We start from the raw sequence: 23,537 nt of genomic DNA, 5'->3' as shown, positions 1-23,537 counted from the left end.
CCACCACATCTAGGGTCGTTCACGAGTCGAGTCATGCTGGTTTCTGAGCTCGAAATTAAAAGAGGCAACTCAGTTAGGCTTGAGCTCGATTTTGAAGTTAAACGGGCATAAGATCGAGCCAACGAGCCAAACCATGGTTGATTTTGGCTCGGTTACAAAACGAGTCAACTCAACTTAGGTTGTTACGAATCAAATTTTTTTAGCTAGTGTTATTCAAGCTTTTATCGAACGAACCACGGGTTTTTTAACCAACACATGGTATAGCCAAAAAAGAATCGTAATATAAAATATGTAATGGCAATTTGGTAAAATTGAGGTAATGATGTAAAGTATTTGTTTGTACCGGGTAGGTTAAGCAAGCGAAACCACAAGTTTGTTAGTGTCTATTTATCCATCCATCCATCGTCGGTGGCAAACCCAAACCCAATAATTGTTTGTTTGTTTGTTTGTTTGTTTGTTTCAACCCCAAATTTGAGTTAATAATAATAATAATAATAATTTGTTTGTTCCAAGAAATTCAAACACAAGACACAATAACCAGACTGACTCCCGCCATGACCACTACAGAGGAGGTATTAGACGACACCAAGACTCTTATCTCCGCTCTCACTTTCCTCTCCAGAAACCTACCGCTTCCCACCGATGTTTTCGATGCCGTTACGTCCATTTACGGATCTGATGATTCGTCGCTCGTAAGTTTGTCATTTGTGCTAATTAGGTTTTGTAGGTTGTTCAATTGGATGTGTTGTGATTGCTGATAATTAGGTTTTCTAGGTTTCAATTTGTGTGCTGTTGATTGTGATTTTTTGCAGTTTTATGATGTATGTTTGTTACAATACTTATTTTCTTTAAGCTTAGGTTTTATAGGGTTTCTTTTAGTTAATTGGTTGTATCGTATGGATTTGGTTACATATTTTTGCGAAAGCATGCTAAAGTTGCTTGATGTGAGCTTGTGTTTCGCATCTAGGGATAATAATGTGGCATGGAATCATGGTAACTGTTTGTTTATGTTACTAGTGTCTAGTGATAATTAGGTTTTGTAGGCTGTTGAATTGGCCGTGTAAACCTAATTGTAGACGTGTTTTGTTGTAATTAATGCTGCGCTGCTGCGTTTGTGAATTCACGTTTGTTGATTGTGAAAATTTTCTATTTTGGGATGTATGTTTCTTATAAATCTGATTTACCTCAAATTTAGGTTTTTTATGGTTTCTGATAGCTGGATTGCTTGTGTTTTTGTATATATATAGTTGTAATGTTAGGTTTTGATTACATATCTTTGTGAATTTGAGTGAGGTTAAGGTAAGGGTGTCTGATGTGAACTTGTATTTAGCATCCATGGTTAATATTTGTAGTAAAATGTGTTGGCTTAAGTCCTAAAGGGGCTTGAAGACTATTTGATTTTCTTAACATTGATTGTTCTTTTGTTACTGTAGAATAACTTACAACTTCCAAAAGGAGGAGAGTTAATGGCAGACCTTGAAGATGCTCTTCTTAAGCATCGGTCTAATCACACAACCAGTTCTGAATTGGCAGAAATAAGGAAGAATCGGATAGAGAGCCACCTTCAGAGTCGTTTGACTCAACTTGAAGGTTGTGGAACTTAAGATAAACTATTATAATGATTGCTCAGTAATCTGTATGCAGTTAACAGCTTAATGATTTGTTTATTTGTTTTATTATGCATTCAGAATTGCCTACAAATAGAGGCGAGGACCTGCAGTCAAAATGTTTGCTTGAACTCTATGGACTTAAGGTATACTCTAGTTTAGAATACTTTTTATGTTGTATTGTACTAATGAAATATATGTCTTACATTTCAGTTAGCTGAATTGCAAAAAAAGGTGAGGTCAAATGTGAGGTCAGAGTACATGTTGTCATTAAACTGTGCGCATCCAGAGAAGCAATTATTTGATTGGGGCATGATGAGGCTGTCTCGGCCTTCATATGGTGTGGGAGATGCTTTTGGTGTCGACTCAGATAACTATTTGAAGAAGAAACGAGATGCCGATGTAATTTTCTACCTTTTACCGTGTTTTTGTTTTTCCTTTTTATATAATATTTGATACTATAAGTAGGTTTTCTAAATTCGAAACCCTAATCTTGACACTTGTTGTAGAGACTAACTAAATTAGAAGAGGAAGAAAAGAATAGAGTAGAAACAAAGAAGAGGAAATTCTTTGCAGAAATACTTAATGCAATAAGGGAACTGCAGTTGCAAGTGCAGGCATCCCAGAAACGTCGTAAGCAACGGAATGATGGTGTTCAGGTTTGCAAATTAATTATATCTCTATATTCGTGTACACCATATACACATTTAGCTTTTAGTCTTTTTACACACATATGACATGCCTAGAATTTTTTTTATTGCATAGAACCTCCTAAATCATTTTTGTAAAAATTATCAGTGTATTATTCAAATAGGTGTGGGTTATTCGGTTCGGATTGAAATGAAAACCGAATAATCAATTCAGTTATAACCGAATATCCATAATATTTCTTCGAGAATATGTCATATATGATATATCTAGTACTTTACCATTTTTGTTTTCAATCTTATGTTTTAAATCCCAACTTCAAATTATGTATACTAACATAATTTTTCTTTGTACAATACTTTGAATTAATTAAATTAGTTACTTATTATAAAAGTTATGCCAAATTAACTAATCACTATATGACAATTATAGCAAACTAACTTATCGTTATACGTTATATATTACTAGTGGATTGTAGTTAGAATTAAAGAAGTATATTATTTCAAGAATATATTTTTTAGGCAAAGGAACTTAAGTATGGCTAAGGTCCGTTTATTTGGTTGATCGGTTAATTTGGTTGAAATCGGTTGGTTTGGGTTTTAACCTGAAATCGGTTTGGTTATTTTATGTGGTTTGGTTTCGATTACGACCGAGTAAAATACAAAACCGATTAATCGAAAAGCAAATCGCTGAAAGGTTATACCATTGGCCCCAAAGCTTTTTACAAGGACATAAAACAATTTTAAGAATGTAAAGCTAGTTAATTTATTTAGCTATTTGGCAAATTCACCCCTCTTTTTAGGAAGTTGTTGCTTTTTGTGGCAAACTAAAATAAAAAGGTGAACAATAAGTGATAAACGGAAGGACTATAACTTCTAGTATCGTATTTGACACACAAGTTATTTATAAAATATTTCATATTTTTGCAAACAGTGTTTCTGGTCAAACCACCTCATTTTGACCGGTTACCAAATCAATCCAGCACTCTATTTAACTTCCAAAGTTCCAAACTTTATGTGATTTGTGTGAATCAGGCATGGCATGGAAGACAAAGGCAGCGTGCTACTAGACAAGAGAAATTAAGGTTTCAAGCTTTAAAATCAGATGATCAAGAAGCATACATGAAAATGGTTGAAGAAAGCAAGAATGAACGGTTAACAATGCTTTTAGGGAAAACAAATGAACTTCTTGTTCGTTTAGGAGCTGCTGTAAGACGCCAAAAAGATGCTGAGCATGATGGTATTGAACCCTTGGCTGGTCCACAACTCAACGTGCCAACTCCTGAAGCTGTCGTGGACGTTGATGTGGACGAGGAAGGTCTAGTTGATGATACCCAAGAAGATAATAGAGTAAAGACATCCGACTTACTTGAAGGCCAAAGGCAATATAATTCAGTCATTCATTCAATTCAGGAGAAGGTATTAATAATATTGTGCATTCTTTATATAATCAAAATTTGCAAACGTTTAATAAATTTATAATCTTGTAGGTAACAGAGCAACCATCAATGCTTCAAGGTGGAGAATTAAGACAATATCAATTAGAAGGGCTTCAATGGATGGTATCTTTATTTAACAACAATCTTAATGGAATATTGGCTGATGAAATGGGATTGGGAAAAACAATTCAAACCATATCGTTGATAGCATACCTCATGGAAAATAAGGGCGTAACTGGTCCCCACTTAATCGTGGCCCCAAAAGCAGTACTACCAAACTGGATTAATGAGTTTTCAACATGGGCTCCTAGGTATAGCATCATTTATAGCATCATTATTTATAAGGTAACTCAATAATATTTTCTTTATTGAATTGTTATTACAGTATTTCTGCCTTTCTATACGATGGGCGTCTTGATGAGAGAAAAGCAATGAGGGAAGAATTATCAGATGGGAAATTTAGCGTTTTGATTACTCATTATGATCTTATAATGAGAGACAAGGCCTTTTTGAAGAAAATACCTTGGTACTATATGGTTGTTGATGAAGGTCATCGGTTAAAGAATTCTGAATCCGTGCTCGCAAAGACTCTTGTCTCCGGGTATGGCAATTTTGAAATGTTTACCCATGAATGGGCTGATTTGGGTTAATTTTATCTTTAAAAGGTTAAATCAATAAAGTGATAAAAACTAAGCTTAAAAGGAACCATGTCGAACGGGTCGAAAGTTGCCCAAAATGTATCTTTTAATGCATAAAGCCTTGCAAATCTTTTTGTTTCAATAACTAGATTTCTATTGAAATAATGTGGTTTTTGTAGTCATATATGGCCTACTACGCCTATAAAAATTTTGGATAAAAGGTTATTGGGCATTAAATAATTTTTTTAACAAGTACCAAATAAATCTTATGTTTTATTGTTTGTCACATTTACTTTGTTGGTCACTCTTTCAATGTTTTTTTATGAGGTGCCCGCGCTGTTATAAATTTTGTTGTCAGCTTCCCAAAAGTACCCATACGTAAAAGAATGAAATTTAAAGTTAAAGATGAGGCTATTATTTATAACAAATGACAGTTACTGAAGTAAGCATGTGATGATGATAGATCTGAATATTTTAGATTATAATATATGTTTTCTAATTTAGACAATGTTGGATAGATGAGGTAACTGATAACTTATCATATATAAGTATATGCATATATGTGTGTGGAAGTTTCCTTTGTGTAACGTTATTTCTAATATAGGCAAATAACATATTTGCAGATACCAAATTCGAAGGAGACTTCTGTTAACCGGCACTCCGATACAGAACAGTTTACAAGAACTGTGGGCGCTGCTTAATTTTCTTCTTCCGACAATTTTTAATTCAGTTGAAAACTTTGAGGAATGGTTTAATGCACCATTTGCAGACAAATGTGATGTTTCTTTAACCGATGAAGAAGAGCTGTTGATCATTCGTCGCCTACATCAGGTACACTTTTGTGTTTTAAAATTGATTACTTGATCTTGTTTTACTTGTGGTTGCAATGATCAGTTTTTGATTATCTTGGTCTATTATTAAGTTTTGGATGATAAGTTACATACTCGTGATACAACACTTGTTACTTTAGGGTAAAATAATATTAATCTGTTTTGACTGATATTTATACTCTACAAAATTTAGGTTATAAGGCCGTTTATTTTAAGAAGGAAGAAAGATGAGGTGGAAAAGTATCTTCCACAGAAAACTCAGGTCATACTAAAATGTGACATGTCAGCATGGCAAAAGGTGTACTACCAGCAAGTCACCGACGTTGGAAGGGTTGGAATGGATACAGGTTAGTAATGTTTACCATAAATTATTATAATTTTTTTTTTTTGCTGATTTGTACTTTTGCATTAAGTTCTACATTGTTAGCTATGCGCTCATGCTAACAGTTTAATATCTATTACTATAAAGGGTATTCAGTGAGACAATAACAGAAATGGTGTCACCTAAACTTTTTATCCCGTTATAGGCGAACTCATTTTAACTAACTTAGTAAGTTTTATACTTTATAGTTCAAGGCTAAGAGTTCAAATTCCTTGTTTTTTTCTTCTATCTTTCTTTACAAACCGAATTAGTTAGGTTTTTATTTATATTTTTTCTTGAACCCTCTATGGATATTTGGCACAACTTACAAGAGGCCATTAATGTGGCTGATCTGGTTTGCAAGTTTGCCAAAACAAGTTTACCAGCATTTCGTCGTCTAAACCTGCCAAATTGGGCCATCCTCAAATGTATTGGTGTTTATTTTTTCTATTTTACGAATCATTTAGGGCTTCGTCACTTGCGACATTTAATGCCATATTATGTGACACTAAATAAAACTGATGTTTTATATTAGTTGATGTTATACTTATTTTACACTCTTGAACACAAAAGGTGATGCGGCAGGTTTACATTTATGGAATTAGGATTACATCTATGATTCTGTAGCAGTTATGAATAATTTTTGTTTGCATTTGTACTAACAAAAATGCGTGTTTGCAGGAACGGGTAAATCTAAAAGTCTTCAAAATCTTTCAATGCAGCTAAGAAAATGTTGTAACCATCCTTACCTATTCACGGGCGAGTACAACATATGGCGAAAGGAAGAAATAGTAAGAGCATCGGGAAAATTCGAGCTACTAGATCGTTTATTACCCAAACTTCACCGAGCGGGACACCGAGTCTTACTTTTCTCCCAAATGACCCGACTCATGGACATTCTAGAAGTATATCTCCAACTTCACGAGTTCAAATATCTCCGACTCGACGGGTCAACCAAGACCGAAGAACGAGGCACTTTGTTGAAACAATTTAATGCTCCTGACTCGCCTTATTTCATGTTTCTGTTAAGTACCCGTGCGGGAGGTCTTGGTTTGAATTTGCAGACTGCGGATACTGTGATTATATTTGATAGTGATTGGAATCCACAGATGGACCAGCAAGCAGAGGATCGGGCCCACCGTATTGGTCAGAAGAAGGAAGTTAGGGTGTTTGTTTTGGTTAGTGTTGGGTCAGTTGAAGAAGTTATATTGGAACGGGCTAAACAGAAGATGGGGATTGATGCTAAGGTTATACAGGCAGGATTGTTTAATACAACTTCTACAGGTTAGTCTTTTTGAATTATCATTATTCATTAATTAAGATTATAGATGTTTTTAATTCTATAATGCATGAGAAATATAACACTTGAAAACGAAAGAGAAGATAAATGTTCGATTTTTCAACAGTCTGGTTCAGTCCGGTTGGGTTATAATTGGTCTTTGAGCATATAATACCACACATGTTTATTTTAGGGTATATGGGTTTTTACTGGTTTGCCCGTCTGTTTATTTTTTCATTAAATAGAACATAATATGCTGTAATTTTTTTAATGTTTTTATGACCTTTTGGTTATGGGTGTTCACTGTCCACTTTGACCAATATTGACCAAAATTCTTGGTCGAACGGCTATCTAGGGCTTTGGGAACTGACAACCCCAATTAAACCGGTCGGGTTGAGTGGGTCAGCTGGTTTTACCAGTTTTGACAGTTTAGCTGTTCGTCTTTGTCAGTTTGAACTCATTTTGCTTTTCAAGATCATTAGTTTGCATTCAAACTTTTAAAAGATAAGAATTGTTCATAATTATAATATATATGCATAACTACATATTTTAGAAGTGAAAAAGAAAACATAAATAAAGGTTAAATGGCTAATCCGGTTTATACGGCTGGTTTCAGGTTTCAAACCGGATCAATCATAAGCGTCAAAACCGTTAAAACAATCTGTTTGGATCTCAAATCGGCCAACTCGCTTTGATGTGAACGGTTTGGTTTATATGACTGGTTTCAAGTTTTTAACCGGGTCTGACTTTTAAATCGTCAAACCCTGCAAAACCAAACCGTTTAGATCTCAAGCGATTTGCTTTGACTTGAGTGGTTCGGTCAGTTTCAGTGGTTTTTTTTACCACCCCTAATTTTGGAAATTTAGTTTGTGTATGGATGTTTGGGTAATATAGTTTGTATAGTGATGTATCATATACTAATACCTAACACTTTATTAGATTCTCTAAATAGTTGCATAATAAATACGGTAAGTCCTTGATGCACACAATGGCTAAAAACTTAAACTTGATTCATTTTTTATATCTGTTGCAGCTCAAGATCGGAGAGAGATGCTCAAAGAAGTTATGCGAAGAGGCACAAGTTCACTTGGAACTGACACACCAAGCGAGAGAGAAATCAACCGAATAACCGCCCGATCAGAGGAAGAGTTTTGGCTATTTGAAAAAATGGATGACGAAAGACGTCAAAAAGAACGATATCGATCCCGCCTTATGGAAGACCACGAGGTACCCGACTGGGCCTACACGAAACCCGACAACCCAAAAGACATGCGCAGTAAAGGGTTTGACTACGAAACCGCTAACCTCTCGGGAAAAAGACGAAGAAAAGACGTCGTGTATGCCGACACAATCAGTGACTGGCAGTTTATGAAGGCAGTTGAACACGGTGATGGTTATTCGGGTAAGAAGGCGGTTGAACATGGTGATAGTTATTCAGGCCGATCGAGGCGGGACCAACCGGGAAGTTCTAATAATGTGGAAGATGATGTTGTGGAAGTGAAAAGTGTGAGTGAGGGGACCACCGAACGCAGGTCCGGGCTGTTGAAAAGGTTTAGGTCGCCGACGCCAACGCCAACGCCAACGCCAACGCTGAGGAACGAGTATGTTGGGGTCGATGATGGAAGTAGTGTGGGTGGGGATTTACCGACTTGGAAGACCCATAAGAAGAGGTCGATTCTTCGTTTTGTGTGATTTTGGTTTTCTAGTTTTTGGTTATGTAAAATGATTGTTGACAGGTTACGGGTTTTAGTTTGTGTTTAGTGTTGAGATTTATTTTATTGTATTGTATCATCTATTAAGCATATAAAGCAATTCCGTGTTAATTTGGTTGCGTGTTTTATGCCTTCATACACGGGAAGTTGCGGTTTTGACGTATGGCGAAAACATGAAAGGCGTAGGCGCGTCAACGGACGGTCAATATCAAAAAGAACGTTAGACCATGAGTAGTTATAAAGCTCGTGCCCCAGGCATTATGCGCCACGTGATGCCTAGTCAAAAGGACTTTTTACAAAAATAGGGTGTAGTCATAAAGCCCCACTCCCAGGCATTATGCGCCGCGTGGCGTCCAGTCACTATTAATATTTTTTTTAAAATAATAGTTCATTTAAATAGTTAAATATAAAATTAAAAAAACTACATTAAAATTAAAAAAATACATTAAACTCATAAATAAAAACAATCGGTTTCAACTGAGCGTCAAGACGGTGAGTCTATTCAACTCAATCGGTTTCATTGCGGTACCGAAACTAAAACAAAACAAACCAGAAGCAAAATTGGCATTCGATCGGGTTTTCGTTAACCACCAAGACACCAACCCAATATTTCTTTTTGTTAACATCCTCCTGGGAACACGCACACCAACCAAAACTCTTCCATTTCATTCCAAAACCAAATCAGAAACCAAATACTCACGCCGCCTCCGCCGCAAGCTTGAAGCCAAATTAGAAAACAAGGTCTCCTTCCACCGCCTCCTCCTCCGCCGCAAGCTCGAAGCCATATCAAAAAACAAGGTCTCCTTTCACCGCCGCAGCCGCTGCCGGAGTTACTCACCGTTGGTGTCAACGGTAACCCATCTCTAGAAACCCTTCCACGGCTCCCAACGGTAACCCCCAACCCCAACGGATAGTTTTTTTTTTTATTTTTGAGCCAGATCTCGCGTTATATGCAAAACGCTCGAAAAAAAACCCCCAAAACGCCGGGGGGAGGGGGGCAGTGTGCCCTGGCGTTATGCTTCAAAACGTCGGCGATAACGAGCCATTAAGGATGGTCTTAGTAACAGTTTGGCTACAATTAACAAAAAGAAAATCTTATAATGGAGTAGAAGCTAAAAGATACATGTATGATAAATTGATAAGTAATAGGTCTTGTTGGGCCGGGTCTAACTTTTTAATCATTTATAATTTATATAAAAAGTAATATACTGTTAAAAATATACAATCTATAATCGTATGTTAGGCTGAGGGTAATGGGGCGCCATCCAAGGGACGCGAACTAGGTGGCAGCGAGTTATGGTCGCGCACACCACTACCACCCTCACGCGAGAAGGGGCGCGAAGGCCTGGGTCAAGCCGAACCAAGGGGATAAACGAGCCGTTGGATATTGGTTTGCTCAAAAGGAGCCGTTGGGCTTGAGTTAAAAAAAAGTTTTTTTTTTTATTTTTAATTACAAACCCTACTAGTACCAATATAAATAACAACCCAATTTTATAAAAATAACACATCAATCTCACTCCCTTTCTCTCTACTATTATTTACAAAACCTCTCTAAGTTTCTCAAATTTATAACCATGTCGGGTTCCGGTTCGATTAATTTCAACATCAACGACCCTCAATTTCCCGAATGATTGAATTACTTGGACGACGAATCGTTTCAAGCTTTCATGTATTCTCAAAACGCAACTTTTTACAACTCTGAGATGTCACAAGCCGAATATTCAGTCCCGGAGACATAACCGGAGCCGGAATCAGTGCCGGCTAAACCCGCAAAACGATCCGACAAAGGTAAGTGAAGAAAACCGGAGAAGCGGGTGGTTCATCGGCACCGGTTGTGAGTAAGCGAAAGGTTACTTCGTGGTCTAAAGAAGAGAAACTCGTGTTGGCAAATGCTTAGATTGAAATATCCCAAGATCGGAACGCGGATAAATTATTTTTCGGATTTTATTTTTTAATATACCTTTTTAGTTTTTGTATGCAATTATCACATTTTTTGTTATTTATTTTGTAGCTGACTTTCAAAGACGTCGAGTTTCTGGGGCAAGGTTCGGGAATGTTTTATAAGCAAGTGGGGAGTACCGATCGTACCGAAAATATGATATCGGGTCGGTTGACCGATATTCGTAAATTTGTAGGATTGTTTACCAACCTACATAACTGAAATGCTAACCGAATGCTGCCGAGTTGGACCGATGATCTCTCGGCTTACCAATTCACTTGTGATGAATGGAAACAAGAGGTGTTTAGAAAGTACGTGTAACATCACGAAAGTTTCGGGTTTAAAATACCAAATTTCCAAAGTCAAAGGACCAAAACTGTCAAATTCCAAACCTTAGCGTTAAAAATAAAAATTTTGATTTCCTGACCCATCGCGATACGCGATGGATCAGAAGAGAAATCCATCGCGTATCGCGATGGGTTGTCTCACACACTAAGCACGTGGCGTGCCACGTGTCCACACGTGGCACAACCTCTGACACGTGGCAACACGTCCGCCATGTGTCAACACGTGGCACAACGCCTGCCACGTGGCAGGTCTACGTTGTGACTGGCCAAGCCTACGTCGCGATACGCGACGGGCTAGCCAAAGAGACCATCACGTATCGCGATGGGCCCCTGAAAAATGCCTATAAATAGCAAGGTCGGGCTCTCACATTTTCACACCAAATTTCACAACTCCTCTCTCTCTCTAACATCTCTCTAGAACCCGAGAACCCTACCTTCGATCCACCTTGAAAAGCGTAACCATATTCCTCGAATTCCGCACCCAAATATCAAAGTACCTCAAAGTTCGTGCCACATACCAAAAACGTATCAACGAAGAAGGTGTTGCCATCCCGACGATCCGCCTCGTGAAGCGTGCCATGAAGAGTTGGTGTCTCGATAAGCCTATCAAAAGAAAAGCGTTGATCAAAGAAGATAAAGAAAAGGGTAAAAATGTCGAAGTGTTGTTCAATCGTATAGGGTTTTGTTAAGCTGACAAAGGTAGGCATAATACCCGAATGAAATAATAATAAAATATTATAAAAGGCTTAAAACCTTAAAGTCGAGGTTATACTCGATACCTCGATAAATAAAAGAAAATATAACAAAGAAAAGAAAAGAAAGAAAATATGAATAAAACATATATACATATATGTGTGATTATTATTCTTTGTTATAAATTATTATTTAAGTAATAAATAACTATTCTTAAATAATAAAGGAAATATAGATGTACGTTTCTTATAGAAGAAGAAATGTAAGAAAATAAGATTAACTATAGGTTGTCTTATAAAAGAAAGAAAGAAAGATATTTTTAAACTAAAGGTTTAAAATAAAAAGAAAATACTTTTTAACTAAAGGTTTTAAAGTAAAGCAAATATATGATCGAGGTAAAGATTATAAAACAAGGCTAAAGGTCTTAAACCGGATTGTATATCCGACTAACAAAAGGTTATACTCGTACTATAAGTGCGAGATAGCAACGGGAAAGACCCTCGGACGGTGTTTGAAGCCGATCCAAATCGAAAAAGGTGAATACGCCCCAAACTTTATAAACTTGTTTTAAAACGAGTCAATGTGTTAAATGAAAAGATTTTACATGAGATTACGTATCTCTAAAACGTTATAAACAAGAGTATAAGCCTAGCCCTCAGGCTGTAGTATACGTTTATCTGGATCCTTACATATGTGGTAAAATGCGGTGGGCACATCGCACCACACTTGGTTATAGTGACGCTCGCCTGCGGGGAGTAATGACCATGTGTATACATACGGGTACTTAAGTAAGTCGAACACTGCGGTGTTTGATGGGGTATTTAGTGTAGAGACTCGAGTTATAATTGTGTTGTTTTAACTTGATTATTCCTAAGCCAAGATGGGCCGAGACTTACGTGGTCTCGAGGGGTGATTAAGTAAAAGAAAATATTTTTGCGTCAACATATTCACCAGCATTCGTTGCTGACGTATTTTCTAACATTTTACTGGTAACCAAGATTAGGGCTTGAAGAACGAAGTGCTCAAGATATCCGATGGCTCGGATCTTTTTGTTAAATTTAAATATTAATGAATGGTGGTTTTGTAATTAAAACAAATAATCTTAAAAGGAAACTTTTGTTCCGTCTTTTGTATAATGTAAATATTATCTTTTAAATTCACATGTTTCAAAAGACTTCCGCTTAAATACGTAACTCTGATTTACAAATATGGTACCAACTGTTGGCCGCCCTCCTAGGCCTTAGATGGGGGTGTGACAGTACGGGATGGTGAAGACGTTTGACGAGGGCTACTTGTGGGAGTTGTTAAGGAAGTGCTCGAAATGGATGCAACAATGTGCGAAAGACTTTGGTGAAAGGGCAAAACGTACTAAAATTAGTACGCTGATGGTCGGTTATTTTGTATATATATTAGTGTATTAATTATGTAGTTTTATTGAGTATCTGTTAGAACTTTGGTACTCCATACGTGCTTTTGTATTTCAGGTCATTGATAGTTAAAGATGCTAAATGAGAGACTTGTACGAGCATGGAATGATATCTCGGGAAGACCGAAGCATGATTTGATGTCTTGGGAAGTGTTACAAGGATTCGGTAAGAGTATGGATGAGAAATCATAAGCCGATGCTAAAACTGAACAAGATGGTTGTCAAAATGCGACCATGAAGTAAAACGAGCATATCCTGGGCTAGAAAATGAGTTACGGGAGCCATAATATATGAATTTTGGGTTTCTCGACGAGAGGAATCCAAATATGAGGTTTTCTTAGGTCGCGATATGCGATGGCATGAGGTTATGTCCATCGCGTATCGCTATGGACATAAAAGACGGGAAATTTAGGTTTTAATCATATTCTTCATCATAAACAACCCTAACTTCGTTTTGACAACCAAGAGGCGATTCCTGCAGTTCAAGAAGGCGATTTTCACCACCATAGCTTGTGCCAAGACCCTACACATGATACATATCATCCGTATTGAAGATTCAATGATGTCAAGGCTCGGCTAATCTCCTAGAATCGCACCCGGGATGTATAGTTTGTAATCTTTACAGTTTTTCTCATGTGACTAAGAATATTATTGTATTATTATTGATGATTGATATATGATTATTGATGTTTGGTATTTCTGAGTTTTCGGTTGGTTTAGGTTTAAGTTAGTCTGAACGATCTGTTACCAGTTGCTAGATAATTGATCATATGACTGTTTCGTTAGATTGAATACAATAAAACATACAATTACCCTTAACTGAGTCACACAGGCAAGGACTGTTTGATAACCAGTGCCGTGTGTAAAGTGATTGTTGATGTCTAAGGTTTTGTCTGATTGGTTAGTCTTTAGTTAATCGTTAATAATTAATCTGTTAGGTTGCATGAGATAACTGTAGGTTGATTACTTGAATTCCCGGGTGTGATTTGTTTGTTAACTGCTTAAAACTCGTTTACTTGTTTGTTGCTTAGTTCTCTAAATTCATTTCAATTGCTTGTGTGATCAGCACTAAACACTAGTTACTTTATTATATTAAATCTGTACACGAATTACATTGACCACATACTCCTTGTGATACGATACCCTACTTGCTCTAACTATTTTTAAATTAGGTTTTTGATTGACTTAAACGACGGTCATCATACGCCCGGCGCATACGTCTCTTCGAGCGGGTCGGAGAATCAAATTGACTTCGACCTAAATTTTTACGAAGGTCATTTGAAAGACCAAGGTTGTAGCCGCCCCCCTAGTTAGGGAACGTGGGAAAAAACCGGTTGGTGATGATGACTATAAAAAGGAAATTAAGGAATTGACAAGTGGTCTCTTCTCGATTGGTGAAGCTCGACATACAAAAAACCGGTTCAAGAGTTTGGCTTTTCTAGCCAAAGACTTTAGCTACATACCGCCATCCGACCAAGCGATAATGGAGGAAGAAAAAGATCGTATTCGAAAGTAATTGACGAAAAAAATAAAAACGCTATTAAATTTATGTTTTTATTTTCCTTTTTATTTATGCTTTAATGAAATGTTAATTTAGTATTTTTCTGTTTAACAAAAAAAAAAAAGAAAAAGAAAAAGAAAATTCAATCAAGCCCCGGATCACCTGGACCACTACACCCTCCGGGGCTTGATCTTGTGCCACGTCAGCGCCTACGTGTCGGATTTGTATTGGATCACTTGGTGTGGGATCAAGCTACATTACCCTTAGCCTTATGCTGTAGTATATAAAAAGTTATAAAAGTGTTTTGGGTTGACCAAACCTCAACAATTTTGTTCTGCGATTTTGCATTACTTACTTTTCGATTTGGATGTAGTAGCTTTTTTTCATATATTGTGGTATTCTCTCTTAAGCAAAAACATTGGGTGTTTGCATCGTAAGTTGCAGATGCAGTTGTGGAAGCGATGGCTCAAGACATGTTACGATAATCAAAGACGATAAATTGAACAAAATATTTCAAGAATTGTGTTAAATGATTCGTATCGTTTTGATGTTTTATCTGTTACTCCAATGTTTTAACATTGTTTGTCTTATGTTGACTAGATTACATGAGAAACACACTTTTATATAATCGTATAATCCTCCTATATCAATATTAAAACAAATACATATAGATTCATATTTCTTTACCAAAATTTAGTTTTCTACTTACTTGCCCATTAAGTTTGAATTCAAAACGTAAAAAACAATTTATTCCTTATTGTTGTTGTTGCGGTTGGGTTTTAACAAGATTATCAAAGTGATAAAATCCCTATTTTACCAAAAACGCAGCGGATATAAAAGTTTTAAATCTTGTTAATATAATATGTATAAAACCAATTTTAAACATGCAAAACCCAAACCCGGATCCAAATACGAATTACACACTATCAAATACATGCATGTCACTATAAGTCCATGCATGTTACTACTACCTTTCAATATGACAAAACCGGATGAAAAAGATGATGATTGAAAGGTAAGAACTTGAATATGGAAGCTCCTCAAGCTAGCATACCCCAAGCTTCAACAACACACCACTTCTAGCTAGGATTTGCACTTGAAATTTTCTTCTTCTTTTCTTATGTTGGATGAAAATACCCAAGAGATGAAGAGAGAAAAGTTTACTTGGAAATTATGTGTGTTATGAAAGAATGAAAGAGAAAGACTTGGTTTTATATAAAGGCATCTTTCTCTCCACCAATAATAACCACTGCATGTCTCCACTCACCTTACATGTCTCCACTCAAACATATAATAATATTACATTTGAAAGAGTTATTATCCTTTTCTTTTATAAAACTTTAAACATATATATATATATATATATCCATACATATATACTTTTATAAGTTTATAACTTATAAAACCTATTATATGTTAAGAGACATGCTTGGTTATTATTATTCACATATTATTATTTAACCAACTTAAATAACACTATGTAATGTTCTTTCATAAAACATAAATCATCCATATGATTTGTTTATTACACAAGTACATTTTATTTAGAAACCCCTTTCCAAATAACTCAAGTGTTAATATTCATTTGTTATGATCACATCATATATGAACTAATATTATTGGTGTTTGTCTAGATTGTTATTGGGTATGACCCGACTTGGATCATAACGTACTAGCCACATCAATTTAATATGTCTCTTGGGCAGACCGAGTCCAACAATCTCCCACTTGCACAAGATACATAGAAGATTGATGCAAGTAGCAAATACCGCCTAACTACGGTTTACTACCCCTAATACGTATGACGAAGTGCCATTCAATAACATTATCCCTTTCAAGTCCCATACTTGAAAATGATTTAGGTGAAACTATCATTTATCCTTTTGCCACAAATGTCATGTTAAATCCAGAGACACAGAGTGATCATTCTCTGTTGATTTAACTTGTCAGGCCTTAGACATTTAACTCTCAACGAATAAGAGGGACAAATCCCATATTGACTACATACGTCTCTCACTATCACCTTGTACTATACTTGAGCTTAGCCTTATGTACTGACATATTTCAGAGCAGCGAAGAACTAAGTCAAAGCATAATAGTCGATGAATATCAAGACCCAATATGTATCTCAGGTCGGAGGATACTATGAAGTTCGCCTTTACTCAAATTTACTTATGATCACAAATCCCAAGAATTCCATGCAGTAAAATTGAGAGCGGGTCAGTCCAATATTTATCCCATAAATATCTATGAACCTTGGCAGCAACCCTTTGCTATATTCATACCTCATGAATATCTACCAATCCAAGTTCATAATAGTCTTACTTTCACATTTGTTCCCACAAATATGAACGACTACGGACGTTTAGAATAATTCAAATTATTCACGGATTTAAACATACTAAAATGGAACATAACTCAAGAACATGACTATAACCAAAACCATATGATTGAGTTAAAATAAAATTGTTTCAATATCCAAATACAAATTTTGATCAAATCCAATTACTAGAATATCGAAGTCCTAAGGCGCAAGTATGACTCTCATGCTTCGGCCTTTCAAGGAGTTTCGTGAGTGGGTCCGCAATGTTTTGATCAGTGTGAACTTTGCGAATACATATCTTTCCCTTTTCAACTTCATCCCTTATGTAGTTGAATCTCCGCTCAATGTGCCTAGTCTTTTGATGTGCGCGGGGTTCCTTGATTTGAGCAATCGCACCCTCTTTGTCACAAAAGATCTCTAGAGGGTCCTGAATGGTACGAACCACTCCTAGATCGGCAATGAACTTTCTAATCCATGCAGCTTCTTGAGCTGCCAGGGAGGCGGCGATGTATTCAGATTCAGTGGTGGATAAAGCTACCACGTCTTGTTTTGCACTCTTCCATGAGACAGCACCACCATTGAGAACGAAAACATATCCCGATTGTGATCGAGAATCATCTCGATCAGTTTGGAAACTCGCATCAGTGTAACCCTTTACAACGAGTTCCTCCTCACCAGAGCCATATATTAGAAACATATCCTTAGTCCTTCTAAGGTATTTCAATATGCTCTTTACAGCCATCCAATGGCTAGTTCCCGGATTTTGTTGGTATCGACTTGTCATGCTCAAGGCGCATGACACATCCGGTCTAGTGCAAATCATGGCATACATGATGGATCCTATAGCAGATGCATATGGGATACCACTCATTTTGTCTTGCTCATCCTTTGAGCTTGGACATTGAGAAGCACTCAACATCGTTCCTCTTTGAATAGGTACCAAACCTTTCTTAGAGTTTTCCATCTTGAACCTTTTCAAGATCTTGTCAATGTATGCACTTTGATTCAAACCTATCAACCGCCTTGATCCATCCCTATAGATTCTTATTCCCAGAATATAGGCGGCTTCACCAAGATCCTTTATGGAAAAACAGCTTCCAAGCCAGGCTTTCACACCTTCCAATGTTGGAATGTCATTTCCAACAGTAATATGTCATCGACATATAATACCAGAAAGGTTATGATGCTCCCACTAGCTTTCTTATACACACAAGCTTCATCAGCGTTTTTGATGAATCCAAATTTCTTAACTTCATCATCAAAACGGTGGTTCCAACTTCTGGATGCTTGTTTCAATCCATAGATTGATTTCTTCAACTTGCATACTTTGTTAGGATGTTGTGGATTGAAAAAACCTTCAGGCTGAACCATATAAACATCTTCATTAAGATGCCCATTTAGAAAAGCAGTTTTGACATCCATTTGCCATATCTCATAGTCATAATATGCGGCTATGGCAAACAATATCCTTATAGACTTTAGCATCGCCACGGGCGAGAAAGTTTCATCATAATCAACCCCTTGAGTTTGAGTGAAACCCTTTGCTACAAGTCTAGCTTTATAAGTATCCAAGTTTCCATGCATATCAGTTTTCTTCTTGAAAACCCACTTACTTCCAACCAGTTTGGAATTTGGAGGTGGAGCAACCAAGTCCCATACTTGATTGTCATGCATGGATTGCATCTCAACATTCATGGCTTCTAGCCATTTGTCACAATCATCAAAACGGTGGTTCCAACTTCTGGATGCTTGTTTCAATCCATAGATTGATTTCTTCAACTTGCATACTTTGTTAGGATGTTGTGGATCGACAAAACCTTCAGGCTGAACCATATAAACATCTTCATTAAGATGCCCATTTAGAAAAGCAGTTTTGACATCCATTTGCCATATCTCATAGTCATAATATGCGGCTATGGCAAACAATATCCTTATAGACTTTAGCATCGCCACGGGCGAGAAAGTTTCATCATAATCAACCCCTTGAGTTTGAGTGAAACCCTTTGCTACAAGTCTAGCTTTATAAGTATCCAAGTTTCCATGCATATCAGTTTTCTTCTTGAAAACCAACTTACTTCCAACCAGCTTGGAATTTGGAGGTGGAGCAACCAAGTCCCATACTTGATTGTCATGCATGGATTGCATCTCAACATTCATGGCTTCTAGCCATTTGTCACAATCAGATTGCGACATTGCATCTCGGTATGTGGTGGGTTCATCCGAATCAACCACGTAGCATCCATCCATGAAAAATCCATATCTCTCAGGTGGGGTGCTAACTCTACCAGATTTGCGAATGTTTTGTGTGTTTTGATCAACCATTTGATCATCCTCAACAACCTCTTGTTGATTGCTAGTGTCAACCAAACGTGTATCGGCTTGTAGTTCTCGATCCTCTTCGAGTTCTACAGTTCTATCAGTTCCTTCCATAAGGAACCTTCTTTCCAAGAACTTAGCCTTTCGAGCTATAAACACTTTATGCTCGCTTGGATTGTAGAAATAATATCCCATCGAATCCGTGGGATATCCTACAAATATACACTTAGTGGATCGACATTCAAGTTTTTCAGGGGTGTAGATCTTAACATAAGCCTCACAACCCCATACCTTTAAATATGAAAATTTTGGAGCCTTTCCATGCCATATTTCAAAAGGTGTCCTATCCACTTTCTTGGTTGGTGCCATATTTAAAATACGGGCAGCAGAGATCACAGCGAAACCCCAAAATGATAGAGGTAATGAGCTTCTAGCCATCATGGATCGAACCATGTCCAATAAAGTTCAATTCCTCCTTTCGGACACACCATTATGTTGTGGTGTTCCAGGTGGAGTAAGTTGCGAGACAATCCTACAACTCCTAAGATGTTCTAGAAACGCATCATTGAGGTATTCACCTCCTCTATCGGAACGTAGTACTTTGATTGTTTTGTTGAGTTGATTTTGTACTTCATTTTGGAAGACTTTGAACATTTCAAAGGCCTCATTTTTGTGTCTTAACAAGAACACATACCCATAGCGACTATAATCGTCGGTAAAGGTAATGAAGTATCTTTCACCATTTCTTGTCATTGTCCTAAAAGGTCCACATACATCCGAATGTATGATACCTAATAAGTCTTTCGCCCTTTCATTTGTTCCATTAAAGGGTTCTTTGGTCATCTTTCCCAATAAACAAGATTCACATTCATCAAATGAATCAACATTTGATTTCAAAAGACCTTTCTTTCGAAGTGTATGAATACGATTCTTGTTTATGTGACCAAGACGACAATGCCAAAGAAAAGTATTACTCAAATCCATTTTGAGTCTTTTGGTGTTAGCTTGGTACAACGAGTTATCAATGTATGAGTCATCATGAATTAATTCATAAATGCCATAAAACGGCATCGCTTTAAAATAAAAGACATTATCCATGAAAACATAAATACCATTATCAACAAACTTAAAGTCATAACCAGATTGTCTTAATACATAAACAGAGATAATATTCCTAGTAAAACTAGGGGAATATAAAATGTTTTTCAAAACAATTTCCAAACCATTTGGAAGCTTTAAAACATAATCTCCTCGGGCTTGGACGTCAACCTTTGCTCCATTGCCCATGAAGAGACTTATATCTCCTTTCTTCACCTCATTTCTTCTTTTGAACCCCTGCAATGAATTGCATATGTGAGTTCCACATCCGGTATCCAATACCCATGTGTTAGAAGAAATAATATTAAGATCAATGTTAATCATGAAAGTTGTACCTGAGGTTTGCCCCGCATCCCTCTTAGCTTTTAACTCCTTGAGATAGGTCGGACAGTTTCTCATCCAGTGACCTATCTCACCACAACCAAAGCACGGATCCTCAGCGCTAACCTTTAGCTTCTTTGGCTTTGGCTCCGCCTTTGCCTTTCCCTTGAACCCCTTCTTGACTTGCCCCTTACCAACGGAAACCTTTGCTTTTGGTTCCGGGTGATGCCTTTTCTTTGAGCCACCCTCATTGATCGCAAGAACGGGTAAAACCTTTTTACCCATGCCGGCCTCGGCTGTCTTAAGCATTGCGTGAAGCTCACCAATGCTTTTGTCCCATCCATTCATGTTGTAGTTCATGACGAATGTCTCAAACCTTTTAGTTAAGCCATTTAGGATTAAATCCGTGGCTAACTCTTTTGAGACGGGACAGTTAAGCCGTTCAAGCCGATCAATGTGGCTCTTCATCTTAAGTACATAAGATGAAACAGATTGGGTTTCTTCCATATGACATGCATGAAGCGCTCGAACCGTTTCGAATCGCTCAACCCGAGCTTGAGTAAGGAACATTTCCATAAGTTGGGTTATCATGTCATACGCCCCATGATTCTCGAAATCCTTTTGGATCTCGGGAATCATTGTTCCCAACATGAGGCAAGAAACTTGCACCGAATCCTCGGTGTATTTTAACCAATCCGCATAGGCATCCAAGTTATTGACATCGGGTTCATCGGGAATAGGATCGTCTAAAATATAAGACTTCTTTTCTTGCTTGAGAACAATTCTCAAGTTTCGATACCAATCCATGAAGTTGTTAAAGTTTAGACGATCCTTATCCAGAATGGATCTTAGTGATAGATTATGCACGTTTAGGATAATTGCGTTCGGTGCGTTGTTTGCGGCCATCTAAAAGAATTTTAACAAAGTTCAAATTAGTATTTTCGATATTAATAAAATTTTAATCTTTAATACCCTTTAAATGTCTCCAAGACAATTATTGATTAAAATCTAGAACCCAACGTTTCATTCATATAGTAGTTAGGTGACCTTTATCATACTATTCGAATTAACAAGGTAGTCAACGTTTGACAATTGCAACCCTTTGAAACTTCTAGTTTTATGGGATCGGTTAAACATCATATGTTTAGTTGGTATGTTAAATCCCATCAACACCTTTGAACGCCATGTTAAGGTGATCCTATAGTCATGGTTTCAAATCAAGTCGTCCTACTTATACACACGTGTGAGTTTACTCATACAAGTGGTTAGGTGATCCTAATGCCAAAAGTACTTGTAAAATCACCTTAAGATCACAAGTTTTCTTAAAAGTGCTTAGGTGATCCTAACTCACTTTCAAGTCTACAAGTGACTTAAGTGTCGCATAAAAGGATGGTGTTTAACTTGTTTTTAAAAAGGGATTTTAGTTTTCTAAATTCTAGATTGGAAAACTATTTATTGTACCTTTCATTTGCATGCATTCAAATGTATGGTACTTAGTTGAAAAACCCATTTTCAAAGTTCCAATTAATAAAACCCATTTTTATTATGAAATCATTAGTTATTAATAAAACCAATTTTTATTACCTAACGATTTCTAAGGAATCAATTTTATGCTAGTTGATTTTAAGTTGTTAAGCAAACCATATTGAAAATAATAAGTAAATCAACCATGCAAGCATAAAATATACACAACCACAAGTTCATAACCATACCCTCCTAATATTGACCACACTTGTTGACCGAAGACAAGTGTGTCAAAAAGTCTCTCCTAAGGGACCCAAAAGAACATGCACTTGTGTCGGTGAACTCCCACTTGATTCCGCATCCATATGCTCCAAGTGTTTACTCCCGGTGTTGTGGTCTTCATCATTTTATTTGGGCTTCCATCCATGCATCTTCTTTTACAAAATATATCCTAATACATTTTTCTAGTAAAAGAAATACATCTAATCTACTTATTATTACAAGCCATATGAATGAATAAATAGATTACAAACCCAAATAAATATTACAACCAAATCGAATGAACAAACAACCAACACAATCATTCAACCAAACACAAGGTCATGGCTAGGTTATGAACATCTATTACACATCCAAATATGCAATAATACAAGACCAAAATGGTTCCCCTTTTTGCCTCATATCTTTCGGCCAAAGCTTAAGCAAACCGAAAGTTTCGGGTTTTGTCCAAACAAACTAAACAATCATCCAAATGACTTGGTTTTTCAAGATTACCACATGCATGTAAAGTATAACCTTGAAAAACCATGGGGTAACCAAAACCCCAAAAAGTTTCGGCCAAATGGTGAAACCCACCATAAACCCGAAAAATTTTGGGTCTAATGAAGCATGCATTCGTATAAGCGGCTCTTGATGCCATTGTTGGGTTTTAACAAGATTATCAAAGTGATAAAATCCCTATTTTACCAAAAACGCAGCGGATATAAAAGTTTTAAATCTTGTTAATATGATATGTATAAAACCAATTTTAAACATGCAAAACCCAAACCCGGATCCAAATACGAATTACACACTATCAAATACATGCATGTCACTATAAGTCCATGCATGTTACTACTACCTTTCAATATGACAAAACCGAGTGAAAGAGATGATGATTGAAAGGTAAGAACTTGAATATGGAAGCTCCTCAAGCTAGCATACCCCAAGCTTCAACAACACACCACTTCTAGCTAGGATTTGAACTTGAAATTTTCTTCTTCTTTTCTTATGTTGGATGAAAATACCCTAGAGAGGAAGAGAGAAAAGTTTACTTGGAAATTATGTGTGTTATGAAAGAATGAAAGAGAAAGACTTGGTTTTATATAAAGGCATCTTTCTCTCCACCAATAATAACCACTGCATGTCTCCACTCACCTTGCATGTCTCCACTCAAACATATAATAATATTACATTTGAAAGAGTTATTATCCTTTTCTTTTATAAAACTTTAAACATATATATATATATATCCATACATATATACTTTTATAAGTTTATAACTTATAACTTATAAAACCTATTATATGTTAAGAGACATGCTTGGTTATTATTATT

The 23,537-nt window shown here is 36.6% G+C and overlaps 1 protein-coding gene across 2 annotated transcripts; it reads left to right on the top strand.

Moving 5' to 3' along the window:
- Positions 1 to 539: 539 nt before the first annotated feature.
- On the top strand, positions 540 to 8,662 carry LOC143603401 (putative ATP-dependent DNA helicase CHR12). 2 transcript variants are annotated; one of them, XM_077080202.1, is made up of 13 exons: positions 540 to 692; positions 1,434 to 1,590; positions 1,689 to 1,753; positions 1,821 to 2,009; positions 2,117 to 2,266; positions 3,290 to 3,673; positions 3,745 to 4,004; positions 4,079 to 4,294; positions 4,955 to 5,162; positions 5,355 to 5,508; positions 6,204 to 6,806; positions 7,835 to 8,203; positions 8,240 to 8,662. In XM_077080202.1, exons 1-13 carry the CDS (start codon positions 555 to 557, stop codon positions 8,491 to 8,493), a joined length of 3,147 nt encoding a protein of 1,048 aa, XP_076936317.1. In that variant the 5' UTR covers positions 540 to 554; the 3' UTR covers positions 8,494 to 8,662. The 2 variants fall into 2 exon arrangements, with proteins under 2 accessions (XP_076936317.1, XP_076936316.1); XM_077080201.1 differs by having other exon boundaries at positions 7,835 to 8,662.
- Positions 8,663 to 23,537: the final 14,875 nt, after the last annotated feature.

This window comes from Bidens hawaiensis, unplaced genomic scaffold (genome assembly GCF_021521415.1).
Source record: "Bidens hawaiensis isolate Kalapana, Puna unplaced genomic scaffold, B.hawaiensis_p1.1 tig00061517_1, whole genome shotgun sequence".
Lineage (NCBI taxonomy): Eukaryota > Viridiplantae > Streptophyta > Magnoliopsida > Asterales > Asteraceae > Bidens > Bidens hawaiensis.
This window is presented reverse-complemented; position numbering and strand designations above follow the sequence as displayed.